Source organism: Microtus oregoni, unplaced genomic scaffold, assembly GCF_018167655.1.
Source record: "Microtus oregoni isolate MIOR12 unplaced genomic scaffold, Mior012 000013F_ref0000133, whole genome shotgun sequence".
Lineage (NCBI taxonomy): Eukaryota > Metazoa > Chordata > Mammalia > Rodentia > Cricetidae > Microtus > Microtus oregoni.
Window position 1 is genome coordinate 1453355 of NW_024543072.1, and position 26677 is coordinate 1480031.

At 43.8% G+C, this 26677-nt stretch overlaps 1 protein-coding gene across 1 annotated transcript in view; it reads left to right on the plus strand.

Annotated features, from left to right (window-relative positions):
* LOC121455175 (discoidin domain-containing receptor 2) overlaps window positions 1–26677 on the plus strand; it is a 122770-nt gene that overhangs the window by 79279 nt on the left and 16814 nt on the right. Inside the window, exons 5-13 of the mRNA XM_041662772.1 lie at window positions 9099–9201; window positions 10618–10849; window positions 11131–11278; window positions 11668–11773; window positions 13883–14066; window positions 19166–19409; window positions 21809–21871; window positions 22694–22824; window positions 26466–26676. Coding sequence (XP_041518706.1) covers window positions 9099–9201; window positions 10618–10849; window positions 11131–11278; window positions 11668–11773; window positions 13883–14066; window positions 19166–19409; window positions 21809–21871; window positions 22694–22824; window positions 26466–26676 — 1422 coding nt within the window. The remainder of the gene's footprint in view (window positions 1–9098; window positions 9202–10617; window positions 10850–11130; window positions 11279–11667; window positions 11774–13882; window positions 14067–19165; window positions 19410–21808; window positions 21872–22693; window positions 22825–26465; window position 26677) is intronic.

Genomic DNA, 26677 nt, shown 5'->3' on the forward strand with positions numbered 1-26677 from the left:
GAGAGGCAAAGAGACTACAGGAGGACCCTTGATCCTGGTAGGAATACACAAGGTGCCAGTGTTTTCGGTTACTATAGAGACCTAGCACTGAAGTGTCTAGGGTTAAGTATCAGTACTACTTTACAACAGTCTTGCTTAGCAAGGCCTTTTCTTTTTTTTTTTTTTTTTGGAAATATTAGGAAAGAAAAATGACAACCAGTGTGTTTGTACTTCTTTCTTAAAGAATTAGGTAGCAAGGCCTTTTCTAAGAGCTGACAAAACCCCAAGGCCTTGAAGTTGGTATCATTAAGATATCCAATGGGGGGGCGGTGTTTGGGTACATGACTTTGAGATTAAATTTAAAGCCTTGTGCAAGCTAGCAAATGTTCAACCACTGACTTAAATCTTCAGTCTTTTTTACTCTAGTTAATTTTTTTTTTTTGATGAAGAGCCTTATTAAATTTCTCAGACTGGCCCTAAGCTCACTACATAGCCCAGGTTAGCTTTAAATTTGGGATCTGCCTGCCTCAACTGGGATTATACATACATACCACAATGCCGAGCTAATTTATTTGTATATTTATAATTATGATCACATTTTGCCCAAGTAAGCAAAACCTCCAGTGTCTTGTTGGTTGGAATGTTAAGGTATGTCAGTGAGCTAAAGCTAAAGAAATCTACCAGGCCAGGTGACAAGAGGAGGACAATGAACTGGAATACAAGAAAAGGCACATGTGAAAACAAAGTAGAAAGATAGGAGTGATCGTCAATGCGAAGTCACATAAGCAAGTGACACATAATTTTGGAGTCTTTGGTGTACGTCAAATATTTCATGACCACCTAGGACTAAGGTCCTTGCTGTACACCCTCCCCAAGAGGCAGGTTCCTTGTGCTATTATATTTCAGTGTCTCTGAGACCAGGACATTGCAAAGTTTACATCAGTAAGAACCTCCCTCAAGCCTTTTTCCAGATTGTTCTCCTACTTGGAGGTCTTCCTGACCTTTGAGGTTATGCTTTGAACAGTATGGCAACTGTTGGCTATCTGTAGTCAATGGTGGCAGAGGGGTGAATAGATGGTGACCATGGAGATCAAAGGTCAAGATTCTACTTCTGGTTCTGTCCTTGTTCAGTGTTATGGCCTTCACTACTAAAGTAAATCTTTGTGCCGCAGCTGGTGATTTGTTGGTATAATGAAATACCAGGATAGAACAAGGCTGTGAAGAAAACATGTTTGTTTATTCACAGGTTGGGAGGTTCAAGGGCGTGGTGGATGACAATGGCAGAAGTGTGAGCAAGGGGAGAGCTGAATGGGGCCAGTTTGGGGCTTTGATAACAACCTACAACAGAGTCCTAGAGAATTACCTTTCCTTCCCAGGGTTGGGGCCTCAGACTTCTCCAAATCCTCACCTTTTAAAGGTTCCATTCATTTCCAGATTTCCACACTGGGGACCAAGTTCCCTTCACATTAGGTGGATCTCTGGGGAGCAAACAGAACCCCAACAGCACCAGCTTTGCTCAGTTACAAGGTGGGGGATGTAACTTTACTGTCTGCATTTCACGAGGTTGCCTCCCCCGTGTGGGGGGGCACATGGGAGACAATAGTGACGTAGTAAGTGAGGAACATAGTGAGTAAAGGGCTTTGTAAAGTTGTTATCTGCAAATACTGAATTGCCATTTGTGTCTTTAGGAAGAGTAGGGAACTGAAAAAACAGTCCAAACACCAAACACATAAAGTGAGTACCTTGTAGATAACAGGGTAGGAAAAGGAGTTACTCATGAACAATACTTTTCCTGTAGTCTTCAAGAAAGACTTGAGTTCTTAGTGGAGAATGAGGCTGCTGCCCGCCCCTAGGCTGTGGTCATTCTGACCCCAAAGGGACAAAGTGTGTTTGCTCTAGCATAGGGAGATCACAGATGAGCTTTTGCCTTTAGCAAGTCTCTGAAGGGCATGGATGCAACAAAATAAGCCATTCAGAGCTTTTGGTGGCTTGGACACATATGTAGTTAAAGTAAAACAAAAGTTACAGTCGTTAAATATTTGAGGTTTGCGTGTGTTTTTATGGGCTTATGTGGGTGGTGATACACTGTTAAATGGCATGCAACTTTTGCTTCTGATTGGAAGATGTCTCTGGCTTTGGCCTTTATCTGTTTTTCTGTGGTGATGACCTCCCACCCACCCATGACCATGAAGGGTTCCTGTCGCCATGCTTGGCTTCTGAAGGCAATCAGTCAACACTTGAGTAATGAGGACAGGGAGGGTAGAAACGAAAGACAAGGGACTTCGAGGCTTCTCTGTGCTTCACGGCAGGAAAAGAATGTAAATTGTGTCATGCGAAGCTTGATTTCTGAAAGATGTTAGGGAAGCCGAGGTAGAGGCCATGGGGAAGTGATTCCTTTAACAGTGGGATGCTGAGAGAGAGGAAATCAGAGAGGGAGGGTGAACTGAATTCCCCCTTTCCAGATGTAGTAAGGCCCAGTCTCCCTCAGGTCTGAACGGGGACACACCCTTCCCAGTTGAAGAGGCAGAGCAACCTTGCCCTTACAGGAGCTAGAGAGCTCTGCTTATTATTAAATGCCTGTGTTCTCCTTCCTATGGTCTACAGGGAGAATATTTGGAGGGTTATAAATAAAGGAGGTTGTGGTCGCATTGGGTGTACACCTCCTACACTGGGCATTTGTAAGGATGAATTCAGACTACTCCTTCTTGAATCTGACCTGACTAGCTCTTAGAGCATGCTGTAAGGGGCTGTGAACCTAAGTCTAGATTGGCCATTGGTGAAGCAATTGGATCTGCCTGTATCTGGCAGAACAAACACATCTTTAGGCTACATCGTTGGTAGGCTGAATTCTTGGTCCTTGAGAGCGTCTCCAGAAACCCCGTGAGTTCTCCCCTTGCAAGTCTTGAATTCTTTGGCTTTTACATTCTTGCCCTACTATGCCCAGCCCCAAGCATGTGGCTGAGTGGAAGAGCTCTGTGCACAGTCCATCCCAGATTTTCATCAGCACTGATTTTTTTTTTTCTCATAGCAACCCTTTGCAGATGCCACGGCGAGCATTAGCGTCTTGTCCCTATCCCAGGCTGCTGGAGGCTGAAAATGACTACGAGGATTCTTTCTCCTCTCTGAGATTGCTCCCATCTCTAAGGTCTTAGTTACGCTGCTCTCCCTGCCTCATCAATCAGGTGATTTTGAGCAGAGCATTTATGAAGTTTATCCAGCTTTTCCACGTACTCTTGGCGAAAACATTGATTATCACAAGCTACCCTAGCCCATCTGGGGACAGGCATGGGAAGTTAACTTTTCCTCTGTTATCACTACGATTCCTCTTAAATGGTTGTGCTTCACCTAAAATGTATGTTATCAACATTACTATTTTGTTAGCATCTCCTCCTCCTCCTCCTCCTCCTCCTCCTCCTCCTCCTCCTCCTTCTTCTTCTTCTTCTTCTTCATTATGTGTTTGTGTGCATGCGCCGTGGCACACATACAGAGGTCAGAGAACTTTGTGGAGCTCACTTTCTCCGTTCACTTTCAGGTGGGTTCTGGGAATTGAACTCAGGTAACCAGGTTTGCACAGCAAGCGCCTGTACCTGCTGAGCCATCACACTGGACTGTTTCACTCTCAGAGTTCAAAGCAATGAAAACCAAAGTGAAAAAAGTTCTCACCAGCAAAGGATATAAAACAAAGTGTGGCTGAGGCCACACTTGGTGTGAGAGTGTTCCCCTTACATGCACACAAGGCCTGGCCTTGACACCTAACATACTAAGGAAAATGTACCTCCGAACCCTGAAGCTCATATATTCAGATTTTCTTTCTCAAAGTCTTTAACACTTGTTTCTGGAAACTATTTTGAATATCCCAGAGCAAAGGAATATTCTTAAGGGGGTGTCAACTGGGAAAAAGTGATCTTCATGCAAGAGTCCCATGTGCCAAAAATAAATAAAACCCAAAAAACAGCCCCACAACCTGAAGTAGGCAACCATAACGGGATTGCCAGGACCCTGGCAGGGTCTCAGTGTGAATAAGCTTTGTGAAGTCTGTGGGAAGCAGGGTTCAGGTGACATTTTTTGACTGGGTTTGTCCTTTTTAGAACAGCAAAAAGTAGATGGAGGAGGTCTGAGAAGGACCACAGCTAAGAACCCTGGGTTTCTGTTACCATTGCTCTGGTCGTCTGCAAGTCTCTGAGCAACTCCGGTCACCATTTGAAGACTCACAAGTTCTTATATCCAATATAGAGGTCTAGGGTTCAATAAGTTAAGATTTCTTCCTGACGCTAACGTTTTTCAGTTACTCATGTTTCTTTAGACCACAGACTGGTTTGCCCCACCTCCGACCCTGATAATCTCTCTTTGTCAAGTATGTGTGCTTGGAGAGAGCCAGGGGTCATACCTCTGTGTTCAAACCTTTCGTGTGCTGTTTTCCTGGAAGCTGCATATAGGATACTCATTGACGGGGAGCCCATGGGCTGAAGCTGGCCATGGGGCGGTAAACATCTTGGAACAAGCAATGCTTTCAGGCTCACAGCCTTGGCAGGAGAGTCTGAAAAGTAATTCTTGGGAAGCTGGGGCTTGGTGGCAGCTGCTTCTCCTTAGCCTGCCTGCCAATCCTTACAGGAGCTTGGGATGGACAGAGTTCTCAGCGGGACCTACTGCAGCTGATGCTGGTAGTTTTCCACTCAGGGAAACCGGAAGAGTCCGTCGGCGTCTCTGTCAGGAGATTGGTGGGTAGCAGAAGCACCCGGAAACCACCAAGACAACTCAGCAAGCAAACTCTTTGCTGTAGCAGTGACTCTTGCTTCCGGTGACAGGCCGCCCTCCTTAGTTACGTGTTTCTTTACATCTCAAGATATGGAGTGAACAGGGAGTGGGATCTGGTGAGAGAGGCATGGGAGTAAGGAAGGGGTCTGATGTCGAGAGCTGGAGCCAGTGTTGCAGTCTGAGTCTTCCCTAGTAGCTGGGATCCCTTCCACCAGTTACTCAAAATAGGCACGTTCAATAGGAAAACCACAGTGGGGCTGCGGAGAAGTGCCACGTTGGGTTCCCTGGGCCAAGACTTCTTCTGGTTCCAAAGACCCAGTGGGATGAGAAAGGCCATCCAAGATCAGCTTGTCCTTTTCCTCTGCCCTTCCTGTGGGGCCCCTGGTAACACTGAGTCACAGAGAAATCCTGCTTGCATGTTACATTGCTACTTTACTAGCGTTTGTCTCTGAATTCCCTGTTGTCAACCTTATGTTCTTTGGTCCTGATTTCTAGATCCCTAGCCTAACTCTCATTGCCTGAGGTTGAACCTTAGTTCCTCCTTATTAGTGGTTTTGATTTCCTTGGTCTCAGTTTTCTGTAGCCAATCATAGTGTGAAAATGCAAGATGGACAGTCTGAACTTATTCACAAATTTTAAATGTAGTGATTGGGACTCACATGATGAAATCCCAACTCCTCTCCCTCCTTCACACCCAGCGTCTGTCGTCTGTCGCTTCCATCACTCCATCTCCTTATATAAAGCACTGCCTCATCTTGAGAGTAGTGAGTGCAGTTCGGGAAGGTGGGAGAGAGCGTGGAGAGATGGCTCAGAGGTTCAGAAACCTTGCTGTGCCTCAGGAAGATCTCTGTTCAGATCCCAGAACTCATAAAGCAAGCAGGGCATCCCACAGCTGTCTGTAGCTATAGCTCAGAGGGATTAACTACCCCTTTCAGACCCCAGTGCATATGAGTCCATGTACCTGCGTACACGTGTGTGCACACAGACATGTATGCGTTATCAAAATTAACATTTTAAAAATGATGTGAGACAGCTTCATTCATATAATTTTACCATGGAATATCATAATTGTTCTATTTTAATATTAATTACTATTTATCTCTTGCTATGCTTAATTTCTAAGTTAAACTTTTACATATATATAATATAAAAGTTTAAATATAAAATAAACATAAATATAAATAAATATATTTAAATAAATAAATAAATTTAAATAAAGTTTAAATATAAAATAAATATAAATAAATATAAAACTTTTATATATATATATATATATATATATATATAAATCAGTGCTCTGGCACTGATCTGAAGGTTCACATCTCAGCACAGAAGAGGATTCCTGCCATCCCTCAGGTCTATTTGTAGTCCCTGGACCCTCAAGAAAACTCCAGAAAATCTTCCTAGTAGATCTTGGTGACTCATTATCCAGTAGCACTGACTAAGACCTGCGCTGTGGCTTTTCTTCCTCTCCTTCCGGTAGCTCACCCCCTCTGATGAACTTTGACCCTGCCTGCCCAGAGGCTGCTGCATCACAAAACCTTGTTGAACTCCACAGATGGTGACTCACTTGGGAGATTCTGAGCCCAAAATTACTCCTCCACTGTACTCCAAGATCTAATTGCAGTTCACTCTCCATTTTTCCATCCAGGCCTTCGTCCTTCCATCCATCTACCTGTCTCTCCACCTTTTCATGCCTACCTGTTTGCCCAGTATCTGTTGAACACCTGAGCAGTGCTGTGCATTGGCAGGTGTTGAAAGGGTCAAGGAACATACCATGATCACTAAATCTCAACAAGGAGACCCAGAGGTGTAAGGGCCATAGAAAAATCCATGATGAAAGTTATTTCTTAAAAGAATCTCTGTCGGGTTTATCCCGACACCAAATTTTAGTATTTTTTATAGCTTTGTCAGAGTCAGAGACGGTAATAGCCATTGTCAAGTAGGCAAGCAACTTGTATCCATTTGATTTCTGAACACTTTCATCTTCCCTTTGTCCCCTGGACCAGAAGGGAGGTCTATGAGAGAAACGCTTTTCTGTATCTTATTCACTACTGAGCAGCTATCTAGATACAAGGACACTCGTTAACACATGAACAGATAGATTGCCATAAAGTAAGCGATGGTCAGACTTACAGGGAAGCTGTTCTATTTGCTGTCAGTGTGCACATTGTGACTCAAGGTTTCCCTTGGCTGAATCCCCAGGATTTTGTCTGTAAGCCTCTGGGAAGGACTCAGCGGTCCTCTGACGACTCACAGCCGAGAATCCTATGTGGTCTTTCTCGACGCTCCCCCATCTGCCTCTCAGACATACTTCAGATCTCTGTTACTTCATTTTCTTTATCCGTTCAATAGGGGAAAATTCCTGCATGGAGTCAATTAGGAGATGACATAAAAAGGATTTCCAGGAAATACAGTCCTACTGAGACATGCTGTAGAGGCAGTGGCAGCATAAAATGTCTTGGTTATTGTCCCAAGGACCAGCATTCCCCATGGTGGGAAGTTATTTATTTCATGACTCACCTTGTTGGCTCTTCTTTCCCAATGTCTGGCTTACCTCACAAGTCCCAGAGCGCAGATTCTCATGGTGTGTACAGCCCAGCATCTGGAGATGTATGATGGATGGGACTGAGCGCTTACTGACTGGGGATGCTCTATTCTGTGGCTGCCAGCAGGGCCCCTAGCATTGTTCTCTGTCCAGGAGGGATGGGATCTGGGAGCAGAGCTCTGAGCCCAATCCCACAGAAGACTAACTCTGGATCTCTATCAACATGTAGTTCTTGGATTGAGCTTCAGATATGCTAGAGTTAAGATCTAAGATCTTCAAATGTAGGCCACATCTTGCAACAGGCAGAGGGCCAAATGGAACAGATAAAGCAAAGGTGGAACTAGCTCTTGCTCTCAGTTTGACTTTGCCTTTCTTGGGCAGCTGTCCTTTTTTGTTGTCAGTTGTTGAGAGCAGACATCAGGTTATTCAGGCTTTGGACGCAAAGGGGCTTCCAGGCCTTCAGCCTCTGATGGGAGCCGCACCTCTAGGCTCTTCTTCCAAGGCTTTAATGTCCTGAGACTTACACTGAGCAGCCGCTAGTTCCCTTTCCTCTGCTGTCTGAAGATGGTCATTGAGGAACCACTCTGCCTTTGATCCTGTAAGCCAGTCTAACAAACCCCCGTGTGTGGTTTTTTATGTATAGTGTAAGGGTCAATTTCACTCTTGGGCATGTGGATGTGCAAATTTCCCAACACATTGGTTTGCTATTCTCCCCCTCCCCCATACAACTTTTTGGTACCTGTGTTGAAGACCAGTTGACCTTATATGTGTGAGATTACTTATATATATTCACCAGGCTATTTTAATTATTATAGCTTTGGGATATGTTTTGAAATCTCTATTTCTAACATGTCCAGGTCTGTTCTTTTGTAAGAATGCTCTAGTTTTTACAAGGCCATTTGTGGTTTCATATGAATCTTATGATTAAAAAAAATCTTTCGGGAAAAATACTGTTGAAAATCAGTTCTTTCTCTTCCCTCCTCATGATGGTTCCTTTCTCCTGCTTTATATGCCTCGTCGTTTTCTATTGTGTTCCACTGTGTAGAACACAGTGATTTCAAAGTATTCAAATATTACTTGCTCCATCTTTCTAAGTCAGGAAGTTCCCACGGTGCGTTCTCACCCCCTGCTGTAAGTGGGTGCTGCCAGGGCAGTAGCCAGCTCATCTGTTGGGCCCTTCCTTGCTTACCAACACTCAGAAATGGTGGTCCTTTCATCTGGTCCTCATTGTGTGAAAGCTGTGTTATTTTCCACAGGGAATTACATATGTTTCATTTTATTCTCTTTGTTGAAAGTGAAGCCCACCCCTAAAACTATTGTTTTAAGTCAGGGCCCAGACTACTCAGTACAAACATAGGGGCAGTTCATGGGTTTGTTTCATAATCTCATACAGTCGGCGCCCCAGAAAGCCAGAGTGCTGTGGATCTTAGGGGTATCTGATGGCTACAAGGAATCTAGTACTTGTAGGAAATTGATTCAATATGCAAATCTGCTATTAAGGAACTAAAGATGGGCTACTGGAGTTATTACTCAATAAAATAAGAACATTCATATTAAATTATATCATATTAGTTGCCAGAGTCTGAGCCAAAATATAAGCCTGGCTGTTGGTTAGATTTTGGAGGTATAAAAAGTATTTGAATCAGAGTCAGGAAGAAGTTCTGTAGCACAGAGTGTCCGAAGTGGGGTCATAGAGAGATGGAGAAAGATTTCAGTGTTTCTACTTCCTACCCTGTTACTAGTTTCAGCCTTCCTGGGGGCTCTGGCATAAAAATGGAAGCATATTCTTTGTGTTCTCTTTGTTTCTTTTGTCCAGCTTCATGTCGCTATCCTCTGGGCATGTCAGGAGGCCACATTCCAGACGAGGACATCACAGCTTCAAGTCAGTGGTCAGAATCCACGGCTGCCAGATACGGGAGGTGAGGATGGCTCCATCAGAGCCTGAATGCTGGGGGAAATGGACACACAGCCATGGCTTGAGGGATGGTGCTAGTGAGCACTCGTGAGATCAGAAGAGAGACGTGAGGGGCTTGTGCTGCTCGGAGTGTTTCAGAGGGAGGCCAGGCCTTGGCTTAGTTGCTGGCCTGGAAGCCTCTTCCTAACCACAGCAGCCTCAGAGCCCCGCCACCCACTGTGAATGGGGTCATTGATAGGCAGTGGATTTGCTTTTCCTGACCTCACTGCGGGCTGCTGCAGGAGAAAGGCCAAGGCTGAAGGTCCCGGGAGATGTAGATTATGTAGGACACTGGCCATGAGGGAGCGGGCTTCTCAAGAGGCACCTGGAATGTGACTGTGCAAGACTTTCACAGTTAAACCAGACACTGAGGTTTCCAGTAAGTTCTTTGCTCCCTCAAGGAAACCTCACACAGAAAGGCCATCCTCATCCATAAACAGAGCATATTCTGTGTGGTGTATGTATTTCCCAAGGTTCCCTAAATGAACAGACTCCCAACTCAGAAACAATTCTGCTGGCCAATGCCTACTCTTCCTGATAATTATTTTGGTGTCAATTTTGTACTGATTTTCTTAAAATGGATTCACCCACAAGGAAATCAATCTTCGTAGGCCTTTCCCGTCATATTTATCTTAGTATCTGAGTGACTGGGGTGATGGCTGGAGGAGTTAGGAAGAAGCAAGAATGAGTAGGTAGCATCTGTGAGGAAAGGAAGCCCCCCCCCCCCCCCCCCAGGAAGAGGAAAAATGCTAAGAGGTTCCCAAATAAACCTTACAGTGATTTCACAACCATGTTCAGTGCTAGCCCAGCCTGGTAATAAATGAAACCAGGTTATTTGCCACTCCATTTGCATGCTTTCTGCCCTCACGCTCACCTTCACCACGGTTCCCATGGCTTTTGCTGGGTGGTCAGGCCCATTCTGCTGCCCAGCATTCCACTGCGTTGCATAGCCCACACCGGAGACCCTTCCGTTCCTCCCTCCTCACTCCCTTAACTTGATACTCAGACCACGAACGGCCAGCTTTGTGAGGTTGAGGCGGATAATTGGAAGGGGGATGGTGAAAGAATTCCATAAAGGAACAGGGGTGGCAAGAGTTTCATTTCCCAAGAGTTCTCTAAACTCTAAAGGTTACATGTGTTTTGGAAGCCCCCAGCTCCCTCGTGGTGACAATCCCTGGGTTGAGTGGTGCTTTAGAGACAGGAAACTGACCACAAATGGGAATGGTTAGGATAGAGAGACACATGGGGAGGTCCTCAAAGTCCCGCTGGACTAGATTGCCACTTCCCGTTCGCTCCTCGGGCACAGGACAGCCGCTCGCTATGAGCTGGTGACTGACGCTTATTCCACAGCTGTTCTGTTTGCCTACCCTTCCTGCTCAAGGCTTGACTCTGAAGAAGGAGACGGAGCCTGGTGCCCCGAGATCCCCGTGCAACCTGATGACCTGAAAGAATTTCTGCAGATTGACTTACGTACCCTGCACTTTATCACTCTTGTGGGGACCCAGGGGCGCCACGCAGGGGGTCATGGCATCGAGTTTGCGCCCATGTACAAGATCAACTACAGTCGAGATGGCACTCGCTGGATCTCCTGGCGCAACCGGCATGGGGAGCAGGTAAGAAGAAAATGCCCACCTTCTGAGGGAACATATGTTTAGTTATAATAGAACCACTCAAATGGACTATGTGCTCAGTTATGTGTATGTTGAAACCTGACATGCCACTGTAAATGTGACCAAAGTGCAGGAGATGGCACAGAGGGTCTATTCGCTCCGCTGGGAGAGCTGAGTAATTATACTTTCCGTGAGTAAAAAGCGAAGGCTCCGTCAAATGCATGATGGGTAAAGAAAGACGAGCGTGGATTTAAGCCACCTCTGCTATTTCCTCTCTCTCCCAGGTGCTAGACGGGAACAGTAACCCTTACGATGTTTTCCTGAAGGACTTGGAGCCGCCCATTGTCGCCAGATTTGTCCGCCTTATCCCAGTCACCGACCACTCCATGAATGTGTGCATGAGGGTTGAGCTTTATGGTTGTGTCTGGCTAGGTAAGAATCTACCGAAGGGTTCGTATGCCCCATATGAAAACTCCTAAGGCCTGGGAACTGAAGACCAGCCATCAACTCAGAAAGAGATGGAGTCATTCACCCTTGGAATGAAATGATTCCCCCTTGGTTAAGAGAGAAAAATAAGGCATGCACATCCAGCCAGGGTTTGGTGCCCTGGTGCCTGGAATGACGCATTTGGAATTACTCAGGTAACTGCCACTGAGGTGGGCTTCTAACAGTGCTCAACTATGAACCCAAACTGAGCCCCAGTGGACATGATGCATAAGATTGTGCACCCCTGGAAGCTCAAGTAGCTTCTTAGGGCACCTGGTCAAGTGGCAGGCACATCTCCTTACCAGAGACACTGACAACTGCATTTCCTTTGACAGATGGCTTGGTGTCTTACAATGCTCCAGTTGGGCAGCAGTTTGTACTCCCTGGAGGCTCCATCATTTATCTGAATGACTCTGTCTATGATGGAGCTGTTGGCTACAGGTAAAGTCCAGAAGACTGAAACAATCACACGAATGGGGAAAATGGCCATAACAAAAAATTATTGTGATATAGTCAGTAATCAACGAATCAGTGAACCCACCAGTATTATGTCCATGAGGGATGCACTGTGAGACAGCTGAGATGGGGCAAGCTGCAAGGTACTTGCATCTCCAATTTGTAGCTTGCTTTTGCAAAGCATAATAATAATAATAATAATAATAATAATAATAATAATAATACAGTAGACAGGAAGAAATTGCACAAGCAAGAGCTAAACTTTGTGATATGGCTATAAATGTGGGAGTGATATTTTTTGACCCAGAAATAAGGATGTATGTTCCAAATAAAAGCTGATTTAGTTAGAGATAAAGTAATAAGTCAAAGAGTTAAGAAACAATGGACTCCATAGATACAATACTTTAGAAACTGTGAGAAGAAAAACTATTCTATTAGGGTTTATAATACATAAGCAAGGCTTTCAGGATGAGCTGGTAATGGAGGCAGGGAAAGGTAGGTAGAAGGGTGCAGAGGAAACAGTAGAGGATGATATTGGTCTGATTATGGCAAGAGATGGAGCTGGGAGCAGCAGAGAAGCCTGAAGTGGATGGATGGAGAGCTGGGGCAGAAAAATATCACTAGACACATGGGGGTTTAGAGCTGGGTAAGACACGTACCTATCCATTCTAATCCCTCATTATAATCTTCTGGCCCATTCCTAACACTGTTCTTTCTTAGTTCAGTCTTTATCAGCAAGGACTGAGCCTGGAAGAGAGGTCAGACTATTGTGAAGTTCAGAGCAGACAATAGAAGTTTCTAGGGCATGAGAAAGAAATGTTAGTGCATCTCAGGAAGCATATTGTAAAATTACAGCCATTCTACTAGCTTAGGTGTGGAGAATGAACTATCACCCTCAGCTGATAGTCCCTGGGGAAGTCCTGATTAATGCAGTCATCTGTTCCTACTTATATCCATCTACTTAGTCATTCACTTCTGCTCCACTCTCTTGCAACATCTTGACATCATCAGCCACACCCTAACTAGCATAGAGTCAAGGCACACGGGAAATGAGATATCAGTTGAATCCAATCCAACCAAACTTTGCTAGTCAGTTCTTATGATGTATGAAGAAGTTGCTTAGGTGTTGTAGGTATTCAAAGAAAATGAAAATGGGTCTTGCTTTTGGGGCATTCACAGTTTGGGACAGCAGCTACATGAGAAGATTGATTACTCTATGTATTAGTTACTTTTTTCACTGCTGTGTCCAAATACCGGGCGATAAACACCTTGGGGAAGAAGGCTTTATTTTAGTTCACAGTTCATCTGCAGGAGAAGGTGCAGCGTGGCAATGTTCTTGGTGGTGGTGGGAACTTGAATGCCCGGACCAGGACTAGTAAGAAGGAGATCAAGAAGAGGGAGGATGGATAGGAAGAGGGTTTTTTTCTTCTTAGCGTCATCAATACAATGATTCATTGAAGAGTCCTAAGGTTGGGGAAGGACATGATTGGAGTTGTGCTTTAGGTAGATCCACCAGGCAGGTGGCAAAGATTAGATTTGAGTCTAATGAGAAATTAGTGAGGTAGATTTTTAAATCCCAGATCCCACCAGGTAAAATGAATAGCCAAGGCCATAATGACAATCTTAGAAACAAGAAAAGGAAGAAATAGTCATTTGGGGGATTATAAGTATCCAATCAAATTAATACTGTCCTAATGATCTATTCCCTTGAATCAGTGGAGAGGTCAAATTTCACATAAGCAAATGTTATACAATAGTCAATGTTTGCTACATGGACAGCAAACCTTTTAAGAGCCGGCTCATTAGTTTATATAAAAAACTTCTGTTATGCAATGTGTTCTTGCCTACGCTTATCAGCTGAAGATGATGTCTTGATATAATGATTTACTATTATCAAAGTATCATGGACTACACGATATAGAAAAAGAAGTCACAAGTATAAAATGATTGCTTTCTCCAAATCCTTGCATCTCTAACATTATCTATCGTCTCTTGTAAAATCCAGTGGTGAAGTAGTGGGATGGAGAGTTCTTCTGTGGGTGTGTGAGTAACTCTGGGCTCCCCTCTTCTCTCCTCTTCCGTTGTCCTGAGCAGCATGACTGAAGGACTAGGCCAGTTGACCGATGGGGTATCCGGCCTGGATGACTTTACCCAGACCCACGAATACCACGTGTGGCCTGGCTATGACTACGTAGGTTGGCGGAATGAGAGTGCTACCAATGGCTACATCGAGATCATGTTTGAGTTTGACCGAATCAGAAACTTTACTACTATGAAGGTCAGTGAAGTTAGGTGCCACAGATTTTCCTAAGGAAATTCAAAATTTTAGTGGGTGTGTGGGATGGTGGGGAGGAAGGGATTTTTGATGAGCCTTGAACTGATATCAACAGAACTAGATTTTAGAATATATTCCGCTATTACAAGTATACATAAATTCAAAATCACATTATTTTTCATAAGAAAATTCTTTGGAAATATCACAGCATGCATTCCAAATCTGCTCATCTACTAGTCCCCCCATGTCTGCCTCCACACCTATAGCATCCCCAAGAGAAACCCCCAAATTAATTAAAAACTAGATAAGACAAGCAAAATCCCTCCACATTCCTCTGTCCTTCCTGCCTCTTCAACACCTCTTCACCCATCCCAGTGGCATTGGAGCTGTGACGAATCACACAGCATACCATTTTGTCCAATCAGCCCCACCCAGGATGTTCATAGCAACGAATCATTAGTCTGGTTCAAGGTCTCTGACATACCATCACCACTGGACCCTCACCAAAACTCCTCTCGGACATCCTGCTGTTACCCTGGTCATGGAAATCCTGCAGCTATTGTTCCGCAGAACCAGTCCCTTCACAGGCTCCATTAGGTCAGAGACAGGGTAAATGTTAGGATGCGCCAACCCAAGGCCCAGGATGTGGTCCTGGCTCGTAGCTGAGCTGGTCAGTCTGGGCTGCTGGGACAGCTGCCTCAGGTGAGGGGCAAAACCAGCTCTCCCATGCCCATGGTGAGGGGTGAGGCCATCTCTCCTGAGTGTGGGAATGCAGGGGCAGCTCTCTCATGAAGGGTGGGACCAGCTCTTCTGCTCCAGTGTCCAGTAAGCGACAGGGCCAGCTCAGGATGGCCCTTGGATTTCAACATGAATGGTTCCTATGGTCCCCTGTGGTAACACACACCATGGAGGTCAACACAGACCCCAGTTGCGGTAGGACCACAGACCCAGACGTGGCCCTTGGCAGCAGACCAAGGCCGATGTCACCCTGGCCTGCATTGGCAAGCAGGCCACCCACAGTAGCCTGCTTCTCAACACGTTCCCTTTTCGGCTCTGCCTCTTTCCACAGCACATGGACCACTCTGCTTTCCTTTTATTTCTCCACCTAATGTTTGCTCATCATAAGGACACCTACCTGCCCTATCCCCTGTGGCACTGGGGGTGGGGCAGGGGTGGGGTGGGGTGGGGAAGGTGGTGGGGGTGCAGGCTGTGGATGTTTTCAGCCAGCTGGGGACTGTGAGGACCAGGGATGGCCTGTGGTGTATTTCACCCGCCTGGGCTGAGTAACTGAGTCACATTATTTTTAAGGTCGTTTCTTCATTTGTTAATTCTGGGATAGGCTAGGTTAGGCCCATTATTATTGATTTACTACCTCTCTCCCTTCCTCCCTTCCTAGTGCCAGAGCCAAATATTGTTATTCAATTAGGCATAGAAACAGTTATTTCATCAGTGCATTACAACAGAACAGTTCAGTGGAAATTGGTGACTGACTATTGCTGAGTGGTTGGGTGGAAGCCAAAGGCTTGGCAAAGGCTGCCCTAGAGGCCGCCATGTAATGGACCATGGCAAATATGAATATATGAAGAGATCCGCAGAAGGAAACGTAAGGCCTAGATTTTATTTTCTCTGAAGTAAGACCCCACCACGAAGCCAAAGCTTGTTGCTGCCGTTGATAATGTCTTTGTTATAATATCAAATGTTTCCTGGTATGTGGTTTAAATCCTTATCCTCCCCTTTCCTCATTCCATCCCAGGTCTGCTTTAGAGAGAAGGGTACAGCAAAAAACAAACAAACAAACAAAAAAAACCATGCAAAAAAGTAACCAGATTCGCTGTAAATCCGAGGGGTGTTGATGAAAGCCCTAGTGTTTAGTGTAAGGTGAGGCTGCAGGGTCTTATATGGTTTATGCATAACTCTTTATCATCTATGAAAGCACAAAAGGGAACCTCACTAAAAGCCTCAGGAAAGGGTGGGTGAATCAAATTTGGCCTACCACATGAATATTCATGTATCTGATCTTTCTCCATGTTGATATTCATGTGCAAAGTATTAATAATTAGCAAATTTGGTAACTCTTTCTCAGTATCCAGTCTTCAGTCTGTATATGCTTCTTGAGTTAAGTGGAAAATATATTAATTATATTACATATTATGTAATTAAATTTCATCTGTTCATCTGTGTTTGTTATTGGTTTCACAGCTGTAGTAATAAGGGCGGCGGGGCTGTGTCCCCAGCACCCCGGCTGCCTGGCTAGCTTATGCCCGAAATAACAACACACAAACTGTATTCATTTAATCACGGCATGGCCCATTTCTATCTAGCCTCTTCTAGGCTAATTCTCACATATTAATTTAGCCCATTTCTAATCATCTGTTTAGCGCCCCTAGGTGCGCTTACTGGGAAGATTCTAGCCTATGTCCATCCTGGGTTGGAGCTTCATTGCGTGCGTCTGCCTGGGAGCTGGGAGCATGGTGTCTCTCTGAGGTGTCTGCTCCTGAGAGGAGAGCTGTGGAGTCTGAGCTCACTTCCTCTTCCTCCCAGCGTTCTGTTCTGTTTACTCCTCCCACCTATCTTCTAACCAATGAGGGCCAAGCAGTTTCTTTTTATTTAACCAATGACCTTCCTCCATCACACAGCTGTATTTGGGGAATAATATGCCAGATTCTAAGTAAAGAATATTCCCTATTTTGGGCCACATTGGTCCCAAGGTCAGTAGGAAAGGCATATTAATTTGCAAAAGAATGTATGCAGGGTCATATGGGACCAAGAAGAAGGAAATATGTATCATCAGTTATCATTAAACATTTCACCCAATACAAAGTTGTCATTCCTTACATAAACTGAGTTTTAAAAATACATGCCTTCTATAGTACTTCCAGATATTAATGGATAATATCTCTTAAGTGGGTTAACATTTATTCATTAAATGACCATTTAAGATCAAGATAGAAGGAACAACATACGCCCACTCTGTTGACTAGTTTTTGGAGGATCTTTAGCCATCATAAAACATAAATGTTTGCAATTACATGTAACACATTGCTCTTCAGAGATTTTTGTAGAGAGAGGCAAAAGAAAGGAATATGGATAGCAACAACAAAAATATGCTTTAAGAGAAATATTTTTTTTGTATTTGTCCTTAATGTACCTGTGAACATACACATAAACTCACAGGGAGAATTTGATTTAAAAAATAATTAAATGAATTTTAAATTATCCATGAGGTTATAATATTTCATCAGGAAAATGTGATCTTTCTGAATCTCCAGGATTCTTTTCAGCCAGTTTATCACAGATCAAAATGATTCCAGAGCTTAAATTAAGAAACCAGAAATTCCTAAGGAGTAGCTTCAGGGCCATCTTCTTAGGCAACCAGATCCCACACATGTTTTAATTTTTTTTGGCAAAAAAGGTAAAAGATGACTTCCAGGGCACTAATATCTTATAGATCAGGTTTCTTTCTGAGGCAAATTACTCTTCATTTCTTGCTTTGAAGAATGGTTAAAGTATACTATTAAAGCTTATTCATGCATTCAAAATATATTGTTTAAATAAATAAATATGTAAGCCCACATGGAATGAAATCCTACGCTATTTATTTGCATTCCAGAGGAATTCTTGAAACATCTGTAGGAAAGATTATTGCCTTCCCTTCAGGGTACTTACCCAGTACTTTGCAGATTTCAGAACATCTGAAAAACCTATTGAAGCTGGAGAAGGCATTTCCTTGATTTCTTTTTTGCCCTTAGCCTTACTCCATTGACTTGGGGGCCAATAGACTAGGATGTTTATTTCACTCAAGGAAGATATTAACCCATGTGTTCAACAATCAAGAAGCCAAGTAGAAAAGAAGGCTTCTCTATTTCTCTGCGGTATGGTACACAAAAGGACATTGGGATAGATGTCCAGGGCTCCATATCCAGCTGTATTGTGGGTTGACCATAGGTCAGGAAAGCACGTGAGTATGTGTATCTCGTCAGCACACATACTTGGGCAGAAGGTTTTTGTACCTTCTAGTAGCTCTCCTGATCTACCCTTAGAATATCTCTGGTCCAGTCATTTGTCCTTATGTCATTTCCTTCATTTAAAAGTGAATTCATCCTGGTAGTCCTCCACTGACTATCATCACTCAGGGCCTAAGCAGCCATTAAAACAGAAACAGGAAAGAAGGTCCATGAACGGCAGTCAGGCCTTTCCAACCCGAGAAGCTCTCGAGGGACAGTGGCCAGCAAAGATCTGTATTCCATGTGAGACCAAGTCAGAGGAGATGGAACTGAGCTGCTGTGGGAACCCAAGTCATTTGCAAACATACACATTACACCTTTTGTGGGTTGTTGGACTGCTGTGGAATATTTGCTCTTGATGACGTCACAGGCCTAACAAACATCCCACTGAAAGGGTCATAGGTCAGGAGAGTGATGGCAGCTACCTTCTAATTGACTTTTTGTCTCATCTCAGAAATTATCAGTGAGAAAGACTTGATTCTCCCATCTGAATGGTTTTACTTAAACTGAATTTGCTTACGTCTGTGCCTCTGACTGAAAGTGCCAATCCATGTATGTGAAGTTAGAGTTCCGTAAAGAAAGATTTTACTTGTTTGCATATGACTTTCTCTCAAGTTTCCCACATACCCTCCCTGAAAAGAAAAGGTCTGGCTTTGGAAGGTAGCGAGAAGGAAGAAGGGTGCCAAGTTGGGTCACCATCTCAGATCAGAATAGCTCAAATGTGGGCAGAGAGCAAGCATGATTGAGAAGGTGGCAGAGTCAGGAGAATTCCTGTGGAGGACAGGCTTGGGACGATGCTGGTCTAGTCCTCCCCTAGCAGCTGGGGACACTGCAGCCTGGCACAGAGTTGCAAACTGGAAATGGGTACAGCATGTGTTAGGGGCCCAGTATGGTTCTGCTGCGTGACTCTGCTGACGTCATCCTAGGTTTCATAAGGACGGAACTGACCTGCGTATCATTGCCACTGTCCAGAAGACTGAATTATGGGTAGTATTCAGAGAAACAGGCAGGTCTAGGTGTTTCCTGGGCAAGTTAGGCTGTTTTCCTGTGCAACCCAGCGGGGCTAGCCTGTGTCTCACATGCCCCTCTCTCGGCCAGGTCCATTGCAACAACATGTTTGCTAAAGGTGTGAAGATCTTTAAGGAGGTACAGTGTTACTTCCGCTCGGAAGCCAGTGAGTGGGAGCCCACGGCCGTCTCCTTTCCCCTCGTCCTGGATGATGTGAACCCCAGTGCTCGGTTTGTCACGGTGCCTCTCCACCACCGAATGGCTAGTGCCATCAAATGCCAGTACCACTTTGCCGACACATGGATGATGTTCAGCGAGATCACTTTCCAGTCAGGTAGGAAACCTTGGTCCCCACATGGAGGAGAGTGGGTTGATGCAGGACGTGGGAAGGGCATCCAAGCTGCTTCCTGGAAGTTCTCTGGAGGGGTGGGGCTACCAGGTGCCTCACAGTTTTTTTGGAAAAAAAGAGAAGCCTTTCTAGTTTTATGTAGTTATAGGGAACGAGAGTGGGGCAGTACAAAGAGATTTATGTCAAAGAATTTAAAAAATGATAATAAATTGTGCCAAAAATGTTACAAATTACTAATGTGGCTTTGGAGCCTGTCCTGGAACTCGCTCTTGTAGACCAGCCTGGCCTCGAACTCACAGAGATTCCCCTGCCTCTGCCTCTCAAGTGCTGGGATTAAAGGCGTGCGCCCCAACTGCCCGGCTCAAATTAAGACTCGTAATGGAAAACATTTAAGCACTATCAAAGTATTCACATGAAAATCTCTAACTATTATGTACAAAAGTAAAGAGAACAATGGATCTCCTTCCATCTCTCACCTTTATTACTAATCTTTCATCACCTTTATTCATTTTTGCTGTAGTACTTGTAAGAAAATCTAAAGCATATTTTGGTTTATTACTAGCATTTTGAAATGCATCTAAGAAAATATTTCTTTGAGTATAATGTCATTATATCCACTCATAACATTTATCAGTAAATTCTAAAAATGACTATCTCATCCTCAAGCAAAAGAAGAGCTCACAGAAACCCTGCACTATACTAAACCTTGAGAAGTTAAAGGGAGTTTATGCCTTGTCCATGACATTCAATTTTAGTTTGGAAAATAGAAATCTATAAGATGACTTTTCAGAAATAATCCAAAATGAAGTATAAGCAATTAGGAAGAGAAGGGCATAAAACCATGGACTTGTCGTGAATAGTGGCAAAGACGCGAGAGTTACATCAGGCCTGGAAGAAAAGCAGAGGCATAAAATCAGACGACAGAGAAGAAGAGAGTAACTTAGCCTTGCTTCAGAAGGTAATATCCTTTCTGGCTTGATTTTTTTTCTAAAGAAGAAATTTTCAAGATGGTTCATTTGTTAGACTACACTAATAGGAAAAATGTGTGTGTGTGTGTGTGTGTGTGTGTATTTAGAAAACAGCCTTGGTTCTTATATTATATCAGTGCCAATGGTGTAATTGAAAGGCAAACATACTAATTATTTTATTTAATTTATTCATAGCATAACTTTGTATGCTCAAAAGAAGTGGTTCTTATCTTGTAATAATAATTGAGGGGGCAAATGTCCTTGGAAATGCTCTGGGTAAACACACAGATATCTGTCTATCCTTGGGTAATTTTTTTTTGGCAGAGTAATTGGTGCATTTGTCTTATTACTTGGACAAGCAAAGCTTAGATTATACTTTTGATTCCTGGGACTCTGTTGAGCTTCAAATCCTATGTCTTGATAACGTTAGTTTTTCTAGATCCCTGAGGACCTAATTTAACAAGTATGGTTGACACCAGAGCTGTTTAATAATGGCAAGAAGAAAAATTAGGATTTGTTGAAGGAATGCCTTGTAGAAGAGAAATTCATATTTTAATTCTTGACAAATCAGAGCTAAAATTTAGTTGCCACTATCAGTATGGAGAGCCCACTTTGGGGTCTGTTCTTGAAAGCTACAGCATCACATTAAAGGATACTGCCAAGCAGATTTTCTGTCTCTAGGGATGAATGAAGCCTTAAGTTGAGAATCAGGACAGTGAAGCACAGTGAAAATCCCTTTAGAAAATCATTTCAATTCTTTGAAGAAAGGAATGCTTTTGTACTAAGTCTGCTCCTTGCCACTGTATCCACTCAATTTTCCTACGTATTGTTGAATTTAGGTCCTCTTCTCCATGCACCTCCATTTTATGATGATCTATAACCACAGCCCTCTGAAATGCCATGTGTTAACGTTTTATACTGTGAGGGTACCTAATATTTGCAACAATTTTGGTTTTTACACCAGAGAAGTTGCCTTTACTTGTAATATTTTATTAACTCTATTTATGGCTTCATTTTTATTTTGTTTCTAATTGACATTTTTTTGAGTTTGTGGGTTACAGTATGATGAGCTAATACATGTATTGCCTGGATACATATCTCCAGGATCTCTTCATTTAAAAAAATTGCTATTTCCGGGCAGTGGTGGCACACACCTTTAATCCCAGCACTTGGGATGCAGAGGCAGGTGGATCTCTGTGAGTTCAAGGCCAGTCTGGTCTACAAGAGCTAGTTCCAGGACAGTCTCCAAAACTACAGAAAAACCCTGTCTCAAACTGACCCCCCTCCCTGCCAAATCACTATTAGTAACCAACTAAATTGATTTTTCAATATGCAAGGTCTCAGGCTGCCTTCAGATGAGCCATTGCCTTCCTGGCTCTTTGCTCCAAGCTCTAATTCACTCTTGTTCTATAACAGATACCGCAATGTACAACAATTCTGGAGCCTTGCCCACCTCTCCTATGGCACCTACAACCTATGGTACGTATGATTATTAATTGTTAAATATTACATTGAAGGCACTTCCTGCAAGATAAAGAAGGATAGAAACTGCAAAGACCTCACTGTGAGTGGCTTGATTCCATCCATGTGCTAAAGGAAGAATAGTCCACCCCCAAAGTGAAGGGTCCAGAGTTACTCTCATTTCTGACCATTGGTGAGTTTCTGCAGCTGAGAGGGGCAGACTCTTGAGTGTTCCAGCTGCTCCATGGAGGTTTAAGGTGCTTGGAGAAGAAACAAGTAAGGGACTATTTCTATTTGAGACCCATAGCAGTGATCTCAGGGCATGGAAGGGGCCATGAAACAAAATGCTTTTCTGTCTCCCTGGAAATGAGTATCCAAAGTGCACTCTTTGCTTGAGGATGTCACCGGCTATAATAGTCTGAAGTCTATTAGGAAACATGGGGATAGATCTCTCTTGCAGGAAATCTCAGCTCCCTTGGCCCATCTCAAAGAATGAAGGAGTGGGACTCATTTCTTACCTATTTGTCATGCATGTTAAGAGCCTTATACATATAGACTGTCACAATATAGAGGGGAAATGTGGGCATGCGTAGAAAAACTCTTCACTATCTAGTCTGAGACATGGAGAGAGGGAGGGTGGTGGGGACTCACGGGGGTGCAGTGTAGAAAATAGGAGCAAAGTAATAAAGCAAGATAAGTAAAAGCTGAAATATGAGGATGGCACCTTCTGGAGTTCTCCTGAAGGAACAGGGTCTGTCTCCATGCTCTCTTCCAGTTATGGCTGCTTTGTATTTGCCCTGCGAAATGATTCTTTCCTCTGCTTTCTCTTCTTGGCCACAGATCCCATGCTTAAAGTGGATGACAGCAACACTCGGATCCTGATTGGCTGCTTGGTTGCCATCATCTTCATCCTGCTGGCTATTATTGTCATCATCCTGTGGAGGCAGTTCTGGCAGAAGATGCTAGAAAAGGTGAGGCTGTGCAGTATGGAAAGGGAGCTATGACTGCCAAGGCACCAAAAGTGCCAGATTCCAACAAAGTTTTAAGAGGCTAGTGAGTTGCCTGATGCTACCAAGAAGCAGAGGCATGGAGAAGGCTGTTGAAGTGAGCCAGAAAATAGTTATCTGAGTTTCTCATTTTCAGAATGAAGAATTTAGAGTCTCCCTAGAAATCTCAGGAAATGCTTCCTAATGCATTGAGTCTGAACTTGGGCATTTCCCGTGAAGAATCTGGTTTCCCGGGCTGAGGTAGATTGCAGGCACCTGTGTGCGTATTTTCAATTTGACAATGATTCTGATGGACGGCCGAGGTTGGGGATCACTCTTGGTCCTGCTAAACTTTCTGATAATGGTCCTAAAGTCCTTTCTCTTCTTTGTGTGTTTGTCTTTGTGTATGTGTGTGTGTCCCATTATTTACTTTTCCTGTTGCTGTGACCAAATAGATGACAAAAAGCAACTTAAGGATTGCTTAATTTTATATCATGATTTATGGGGGAAGACAGTCTTTCATGTAGGGAAGGAATGGTGGAAGGCAGGCAGTGGCCGCTTACATCATGCCCACAGTCAGGAAGCAGAGAGAGATGGATGCTGGTGCTCAGCTTGCCATCTCCTTTTTATTCAGTCTGGGATCCCAGTCCATAGGATGGCACTGCCCACATTTGGGGTTGGTCTTCCCTGCTCAGCTACCTCTTGCTCCAAATACCTGCTCACGTATGCATGATTATGCTTCCATGGTGACTCAAAGCCCATTAAATTGACAATGAAGCTTATGTATCTCTCTCTCTCTCTCTCTCTCTCTCTCTCTCTCTCTCTCTCTCTCTCTGTGTGTGTAAAAACATTTAGGTTCATTAACTACCAAGTAATTTATCACTATCTTTTTGGTTTGGTTTGGTTTGGTTTGGTTTTTCAAGACAGGGTTTCTCTGTAGTTTTGGATCCTATCTTAATCCTATATCTTTATAAACTTGATGGTTATGCTTATATGTTCCAGAATTACTCAAATTACTTGCTCAAATGACATGGATAACTTTTGTCATAAATATCTACATCTAATATTTTAATATACAAAGGTTTATTTTCTGATGTTTGTTTTTTATTTTGTTTTTGAAACAGTCTCCCTGTGTAGCCCTGGTTAGCCTGGTATTGTTGATTGGGTTGGTCTTGACCATGTTGTGATCCTCTTGACCACCCCCCCCCATCAGGTGTCATAATAGACTTGCACTGCCCCATCTAGCTCACGCATGGTACGTCATATGCCACTCTGGGTGATGCTCAGATGAACTAGATTGAGCTTGTTGTGATGAGTTATGCATACTCAAGGGATGATCTGTACTCTATCTTTGGATTTGTTTTGTTTTTTTCAATTGTTCAAAATTAATACGCTTCACCAAAGATGAGGATCTATAATTTTTCTTGACTTCTTTATCAGGAAAAACCCCTCAATGGACACTGTTGATAGGTGATGGTCTACTTGTGGATCTATAGAAATGTTTCTGGCTTTGGCTTTTCTGGTCGATGAGCTCCTATCAATGGATATGGGTCATAGGAGCTCTAGGCTGCGAGTCTCCATGGAAGCTAGAAGGAAGTCATTTACTTCAGAGACCAAGGCTTGTGCCAGAAGAGGGGCAGGACACCATGAGAATGGTCTTGAATCTCTAGAACGCTCTCTATGTAGAATAGGAAAGAAAGGGCTCACTTAAGATGTGATAGGAGCAACCTAGCTAGTCACCTGTGATCCTTTCTGACCTGCTCCACATCCAGGCCCCAAAGTTAGTTGAGGCTTAGTTTAAGGTTGTGGGACAGTAATATTTCATAGGAGAGAAAGTCTCTTTGCATCTCACCATCAGACAAAAACAAAACAAAACACAAAAACAAACAAAGCAAAACAAAGCCTTCAGTTCCTTAGCAGCATCTACAGAGTTGAACGGCAGACCCCACTCAATGGGGTACATATGTTTCAGGGTGCCTATGGGAGGATACTAAGCAGTTCCATCTTTCAGAATGCTGAAGTGCACTTGTATCTGAATGGGTAACTCCAGCTCGAAGGTAGCAGAAGGCCGTTGGTGGCGGGATAATCCGGCTGGCTACTTCCATTAGGCTGCTTGAAGCTAACATGTGTTCTTTTAAAAACATATTTTTATCAATTCTTTTAGAATTTTATGCAATGTGTTTTGATCATATTTATCCCCACTCCTTCCAACTTCTTATTCTCCCCCTCCTTCTTCTTTATAACCTACTATGTCCATTTTGTGGTAGGCAAGTAGTCATGGGCGTGGGGCCATCCACTGGAGAGTGGCCAACCTAGCAGAAGTCACAACCTTCAGGAATACTGACTCTCCCTTCCTGGGAAGCCATCAGCTGACAATAGCCCCTCAGTTAGGGGTGGGACTAGCGTTTGTGTTTACAGAACAGCCTAGTTGGGCTACATTTTACTTGAAGGAGGGAAGAGAATCTGCATTCTCTGCTCTGGATCTTTTTCTATCTTCATTTGGCCTACAATTTACCATATTTCTCTGGGCCTTTCTTCTGAAAGCTGCAGGACTGTCTTCATCACCTGGGAGACGAATGCTAGTCTGGAAACTCCCCCAACAGCGTGAGGGCAGCTTCCTTTGCCTTTGGATCTTTAAGTCCTTTAAGGAACTTTTTCTACAACTACTCTTTCATTCTTTATATAGCCCTGTACAATGACTCACAGTGCCCTGGAATGACATTCTGGATTTCCTGCTAGGATAGCATCGTGTGTGTGTGTATGTGTGTGTAAAGACTTTATGTACACGTGTGCTCCAACAGCACTACTAAACACATTTATAGTCCATAAAATTTCTTGTCGATACTTTTGATGGTGTTCCCAAGCAATGCTTCTTGGAGAAAGTCACCACACATTTATGGAGGACCTACTAGGTTCTGGGTTCCGTGTTTGCTCTGAGTGTGTTCCCGCAACAAGGTACTGTCCAGTCTAGTAGACAGACAGACATCTAATGTGCTCTATGGAGTACTCAAAGTGTGTTTATTAAAATGGATCATTTTGCAGATTCAGATACGACACCCATTAGATGCTGACAGTCTTCTGTTACTGGGAGCAGGCGGTTACATTAGACAGTACGCTACAACAGCTGCTCCTTTGGTGCTTTGTCTGCTTTTAGTAGAGGTAGCTGACCATTCTGCTTGGGGCTAGTAAAGGTTAGCTTATTATTCTAGCATATAACATTAGGGTGATCAAATAGATCATTAGTCTAGCATATTTTAGAACTCCTGAGTTAATGGACATTCCGGTTTATGTTGACCCAGATCAAAGGGTTAAAGGATAAGTTGACAAAAGACATTCTTCAACAGATCTCACACACCTCTAAAAACAGAGACAGTATTTGGCTGCTGATCTGCTGTTACAGAGCTGTGTGAATGATGCAGATCTGATAGCGGTGTCAGCACGAGAGTTAGAGGTGGAATTCTGCCTCGAGGAAATACGGGCTTTGCTAAGTTTCTGTAACACAGACATTTATGAAACCAGACGATCTCCTTGTCAGCTGCCTTCCTGGGGGTTTGGAGGGATGAGCTGAGAGGAGGGCTGGATGAGAGAGAGGGAGAGTCACATTCTTCCCCCTCCATGTCCTTCAGGCCTCACGGAGGATGCTGGATGATGAGATGACAGTCAGCCTTTCCCTGCCCAGCGAGTCCAGCATGTTCAATAACAACCGCTCCTCGTCCCCAAGTGAGCAGGAGTCCAACTCTACTTATGATCGAATCTTTCCCCTGCGCCCTGACTACCAGGAGCCGTCCAGACTCATCCGAAAGCTCCCAGAATTTGCTCCCGGGGAGGAGGAACCGGG